The sequence below is a fragment of the Simochromis diagramma genome, unplaced genomic scaffold (genome assembly GCF_900408965.1).
Source record: "Simochromis diagramma unplaced genomic scaffold, fSimDia1.1 OVJJ01000802.1, whole genome shotgun sequence".
In the NCBI taxonomy this organism is placed as follows: Eukaryota; Metazoa; Chordata; class Actinopteri; order Cichliformes; family Cichlidae; genus Simochromis; species Simochromis diagramma.
Genome location: NW_024387492.1, coordinates 22,987,420 through 22,993,875, shown reverse-complemented (window position 1 = coordinate 22,993,875; position 6,456 = coordinate 22,987,420). Strand labels below are relative to the sequence as shown.

The 6,456-nt window shown below is 44.3% G+C and overlaps 1 protein-coding gene across 1 annotated transcript; it reads left to right on the top strand.

Annotated features, from left to right (window-relative positions):
• The first annotated feature begins 314 nt into the window (after positions 1-314).
• LOC120725318 (5-hydroxytryptamine receptor 1B-like) lies at positions 315-5,424 on the top strand. The gene has a single exon (XM_040018132.1). It carries the CDS (start codon positions 691-693, stop codon positions 1,840-1,842), a length of 1,152 nt encoding a protein of 383 aa, XP_039874066.1. The 5' UTR covers positions 315-690; the 3' UTR covers positions 1,843-5,424.
• The last annotated feature ends 1,032 nt before the right edge of the window (positions 5,425-6,456 follow it).

Below are 6,456 nucleotides of genomic sequence, written 5' to 3'. Positions count from 1 at the left end.
AAAAAAAAATCAGGAAAGTATCTGATTGGGTAGTAACTGAGTCCTCATCACAGACCTTGTATTATTGCAGGGTGTTAAGTATATAGCACCTTGAGGCAACTGTTGTTGAACTGAATACCTCCCAAACCTATAAATATGTGATGCTTTAAATTGATTCTTGCGTCTTCGTTGCTCGCAGACTCTTTGGTTGAGATGTAAAAGAATAGAACATTGTCGGGGGGAAATATTTGCAAGAGTCCTTTAACCATCTGAGATTAAAAAAAAAGAAGGGGAGGGAGGGAGAGAGAGAGAGATAGGCGTGCGGTGCGTTGGCAGTATAAAACCTGGAGTCAGACTTGAGCAGCTCTGAACTTGTGAGGAGAGCTGAACGCGGATGAAACTCCCGCTTTCTTGTTTTATACTGAAAAAAAAAGAGTCCAATATGAGAGAAAATGACCGGAGAATGATGGAGAGGCCGCCCTCTGAGCCTTCTAATTCTCAGCTGCTGGATATTTAAGTTGATCAGAGAGTTTTTATGTTAAACATGCCGCGGGTGACGCGAACAGGATGAAGAGGAGGAGGCAGAAATGTGTCGGATAAGTGCTGGAGTCCACCGCGAGAAACGCGCGCGGTGGATGAATATCTGAGGGGCTTCGGAGCGGTCTCCTTTGCGCTCGATGACAGCGGGGTCTGACCGGGGAAGGTGGAGGGATGGAGAATGCCAGTCAGCTTAAACCGACTCCTGCCATCTACGGAGAGCTGCTAAACATCTCGACCAACGACACCCATGCCAATTTCACGGCGAAAGCGGAGCCCAAGGACAGTAACGTGGCTCTCCAGGCGGGTCTGGCCGTCACCTTAGCGCTCATAACTTTGGCCACGACGCTTTCAAACGCGTTCGTCATCGCCACCATTTACCAGTCCCGCAAACTGCACACGCCGGCAAACTTTCTAATCGCGTCGCTGGCGGTCACGGACCTACTGGTGTCTATCCTGGTGATGCCCATCAGCGCGCTGTACACGGTGAGCCAGACATGGACGCTGGGGCAGGTGGTCTGCGACATCTGGCTGTCCTCGGATATCACGTGCTGCACCGCGTCCATCCTGCACCTGTGCGTAATTGCGCTGGACCGCTACTGGGCCATCACGGACGCGGTGGAGTACTCCAAGAAGCGCACGCCGGCGCGCGCAGCCGGGATGATCGCCACCGCCTGGGTGATCGCCATCTCCATCTCTCTGCCGCCGTTCTTCTGGCGCCAGGTGAAGGCGGAGGAGGTGACGAGCTGCAACGTGAACACCGACCACATTTTTTACACCATCTACTCCACTTTCGGCGCGTTCTACATCCCCACGCTGCTGCTCATCGCCCTGTACGGGAGGATATACGTGGAAGCCCGGAAGCGCATCCTGAAGCAGGCGCACAGCAAGCCCGGGAAGAGACTCACCTCTGCGCACCTGATCACCAACTCCCCCGGCTCGGTGGCGTCCACCACGTCCCTGAACTACGGGACCAACGACTCCTCCTCCTGTGACACTACCTCGTCCGCGAACGTGAGCCAAGTCAAAGTCACTGTGTCCGACGCGCTGCTGGAGAAGAAGCGCATCTCGGCCGCCAGGGAGAAGAAGGCGACCAAAACTTTGGGAATAATCCTCGGAGCCTACATCATCTGCTGGCTGCCGTTTTTCATTTACACTCTTTTAGTGCCTCTGTGCGATTCCTGCTTCCACCCGGAGCTATTTGACATTTTCACCTGGCTCGGTTACCTCAACTCCTTAATCAACCCCATCATTTACACCATGTCCAACGAGGACTTCAAGCAGGCCTTCCACAAACTGATACGGTTCAGATGCTTCAGGGCGTGAAGGACGATGCCAGCCATGATTTTACCTCGCCCCCAACACACACACACACACACACACACACACACACTAACCCACCTCCTTCAAGCTCCCATCTGTAAAATACCAGGATTGAGTCAAACCCGACATTGATCCCCCCCCCCCCCCTCCCCTTCTCCTAAAGTTGCCATCACCCAAAGCCAGATTTCTTTATGGCACAGTGGCTCCAGAAGGAGCGTCTGCCTGATAGGTGGTGCAGGTGGTGGACATGGACCTGCCTCCCGGCCTGTGCTGCTATTGAGGATGTTGGTGCAGATGAGAGGTGTCAGTGAGTGTAAGGCGTGTGACTCGTTTGCAGGTGATTGTGTTGCTATAAAGACTCAGAGAAAGCTCCCCCTTCCCCATACAGGGGCCACCCCCCGCCTGTATGTGCTGCACTTGGCTGCAGCATACAGACTCACTTTGCCATAAGAGTTTGACAGCCAGCGTCAGTTGGCTCGTAAGCACAAACAGCTTAAGACTAAGCTACCATGAGCCCGAAGGGCAAAAAATAAGATTTGTGTTTCATTTTCCTGTCAATAAGGGGAAATACCGGTGCCTACAACATGTTTAGTTCAGTTCTTCAGATGTGCCTGGCCCTAACGGGGGCAAAGGCATGATTTTAGTTTGTGGGAAAAGATCCAAATTTGGTTTATTCTTGTGGCCAGTGTGTGTATTTCTGTTTCTTTTTCTTGCTGTGGCTGATGTTCACCTTTAACCATGGCTCAGAACTGAGTGTAATTGTACGAATCTGTATGCATCAGTGTGATTTTTACATTAATTTGTCAAAAAAAGAGGCTGGATTTTGCTTGGTCATACTGTAAAATAGTGCTAATCTCAGAGAGAGGGAGGAGCCGGTACTGTAAAACCCAACCTATCTACCAGAGCTCTCTAAAGATGCATTCCTAAGTGTTGATGTTTGCTTTAATGTGCCGTCTCATATCAGACTCAAACAATTCAGATCTGACTCTAACGGCTGCTGATGCAGACTCCCATCTCTTGGCATTTGTGTCTTCCACACCTCAAAAGTTGTGCAAATTTATTTATTTTTAAAAAGCTGGAAAATGTCACGATATTCTGATCAAAATCACATGTTAAATGTCAGGCTGTAGCTGCTGCTGCTGATCCCTTAAAAGAACATTTCAAGGGAAAAAATCTTAAAAAAAAAAATCTGTTTGCTTGCAGCTTCTAAAAAAATGTAAAAAATCATTTTATGGATAAAAAAAAAAGCCACACATGTGCAGGACCATAGCAGAGGCAGTGAGGTGATGGGCTTGGTTTTGTTAGGGCTGCTCTACTGTGGCTGTGTGGTTTACTAGTTATTCACCCAACGCGGGAGAGAACGCCTAATTTAAGGCCAACAGGAGAGATAAAAACCCTGCCTGATGGTCTCAGGCCTGGATCAATCAGGAAGGGCATCCAAATCAAGCATGTAGTGAGTCATTAGCAAACAAGGGAACAGCTGAAAGGATGGTTCAAAACCTCTGGAATGACAGTGGATTTTTCACCCTTTAACTTTAAATTCAGCTGAATAAATGAAATAACTACAGTTCAGGGTGATGGCAACTTTGGCTTTTTTGCAGGGTAAAAGTAAAGGAAAATTGACTGTGAATCTGATTTATTTTATCTTCATTATATACGCTTCATAACAGGAAGCTGAACTTGTCCAAGAAATTAAGATCCAACTTAACTGCACAGTCTTAGGTGTCATTTTTTGGAGTTCTGTTTGTACAGTTATACCCAGTACACTGGTTAGTTTTTAAAGCTTATTCTGTTCAGTTTGGGCCAACAACATATGACTTTCAAGTGATTTACAGTATTTTACCATATTTTAGACTTGAAATTAACAAATTATTTATTATAAATTAGCAAATACAATTTAAAAATTAAATATATAAAAGGTAAAACGTTTTTGTTTTTTTGTTTTTTTAAATGAATGGATTATTATTTACTGAGTTGCATTTGACTCTTAATTTGACCTGTGTTTGTAAAATTTCCAGCGATGCCCTGAACATATATAATCCCAGAAAGCAGGTTGGAACCATGTCCAGGTAATTTATGGAAAATGTTAAATGGTTACTGGATTTCTGCCCTAGGGCTAAAGGAAAAGGTTAAGGCTACTTTCAAGACGAGACATCCAAATATTTATCGTCACACTCATACAATGCTGTCAGACAGTTTTTCCCTCCTATCAGGTCAGGAGCAGCTACAGCAACACTAAAGAGTCTGAAGTAACACGTAGAAATAAATAAACAGTTTGGAGAGGAAGGTGAGTTTCTAATATTGTACTAGCCTTGTAAAAATTCACAAATTTCACAAAGAAATTTCACAAAAATCTAAATTTTCACTTAAAATGAAAAGTTTCCTCACAAATGTGTTCGGCTTTATAATCTACAATTCTGCCACTTCTGTCTTTGAAAAGAAGATTTTCTCTTTTTTTTAGTTTTTTTCTTACCCTCAATGGTCCGTATGCGCCCCCGTAGCTACAGAGATCTAGCAGATCTTCAGACTTTGATGTGAAGTCAGGAGGTGATAATATTAGCTTAACTTAGCATAAACATTGAACTCAAAGGAGAAACAGCTAGCATCACATCTCTTTTACTCAAATCTAGAGAGAGTACGCAAGCTTTAAAGGTGAAAGGTCGTGGGCTAGCTTTCTCTCCTTGGTTTATGCTTTTGCGCTAAGCTAAGATAGGCTAAGCAGGTGCTGACATACAAAAGAAAGAATGGTATTGATATATCTCACATAGAAAGCTGTATATTATATATATTAAACTTTTCCATCAAAATTAAAAGGCTGAATTTTCTACTCATCATAAAGGTGACCTATTCTGCTTCTGCCTAACCCCATATTTTTATTTTGAGACTCCACGAGAGTAACTTTGGATAATTCCTGGTTCAAAAATAATCCTTATTAAGCTCATACTGGCCCTTAAATAGTCCCGTTCCTGTCTTTTTAAGACCCACCTACCAAAAAAAGGCAGATTAGCTTGCAGAAGCCAGCTGAGGGATTAAAATTGTTGCTTTTGGCCAACAGAGATTATTTTTACTCACTTTTTACTGCGTTATTTGAAACTTCGGCACATTTAACGACTATATTCCGAAGATAATGAAGAGCAGGGTCAGTCTCCTTTAACAAGGGAAAATTCACTGAGTTGTTCCCGATCAACACTGAAATTAATGAGTTTGATTCCCCGAAAGTGTCTATCCACTTTAAAAAATAGAAAATCCCGGTGCAGTTTCTCTCGAAGAGATCCCACCTCTTCCTGTAACTGAACGGCGGCCACTCTGGGATTCAATCCGGACGTAGGATAGCCATTGTGCTCAAATCCAGCTCTGTGACGAGTCGCCTCTTTGTGTACAGTATCGATCAGCTCAGTGTGAAATTCATCTGGTGGCTCCGTCAGTCCAATGGAAGTTGCATTTCATCCAGGTTAGCTTTTTGCTGTACAACGCTTCTGCGCACATTGGCGATGCACTGTAACTGCTCTCTGCTCTGCAGGATGAAATCCAGCCCGGATGGAGCACAAAAAGCACTGCTGCTGTTGTGAAAACTTAAAAAATGAATAAAAAAGGTCTATGGCATCATGAGGATGTGACCGTTTGCTCACTTGTGTTCATTTATTTCGATTTGAATGATTCTGAGCCTTAAAAAGAGGCGTCAAAGAGAGCGCTGGCATTTCTTCTATCTGCCAGAATCTGTTGGTGTTTCAGTTTGCTCTGAGAGGATAAAACATTTGACAGATGTGAGCTGATAGAGGTGCTGCGTGACGACATTAACAGTTCGTAACTTAATTAATCAGCAGGGGAAAAAAGTGGAAGCTGTGAGGAAAATGTCTGCTGTGACTGCCTAATGAAATGCACGCCCTGCTTCTTTTTTGTCTTTTCCATGCTTCTTATCTGAATCTGCATCCTCCACCGTGAGTGGGGATTATATGTTAATGCACCCAGCTCAGCATACATACAGCATAATAAGGGCTTTGTCACGCAACAGCAGTTAGGTGGCCGTTGTGTTGCGAGTGTATAGGTTTATTGCTGTTTTTGCATTTTAAGTGATGTGCAGTGTTTTAAAAGTCAGCAGTTATTCTCACAAACACCAAATGTGCACTTTAAAACCACAGAGTGACTAGAAACATATTTAAGTTCATATTGCAGTAAAAAATGACCCAACAACTCACCGCAAGGTCAAAGTCACCCTGTTAGTGTGTGGAGATGATTCTGGTGCGAGTTGCCCATTTTTAGTTACGATATCGGCTTTTCGTGAATACAAGGTTCAGTCAAAAACTTCCAGGAACAAAACCAGAAGCCTTTCCTGATTTAAATTTGACTGAACTCCCCTTCAATGTCATCTTTTTGTATACCTTTGGATTGTTTCGGTGCTGTTGTCATCTTTAGATGGAGGACCTGTTATGTCACTTTATACTTTGTGCCTCTGTGATGGACCCTGGATTTCCTCCCGTGTAGAAAAAAAGGCGGTCCTTCAACTTGATTAGCATTTTGGGGAATTATGCCCTAAGATGCTGACAGTCTCGGTCCAGGGGATGAGTTCATGGTGCACAAGCTGATCTGTGTTAAACAACCATAAACTCCTGGTGTCCG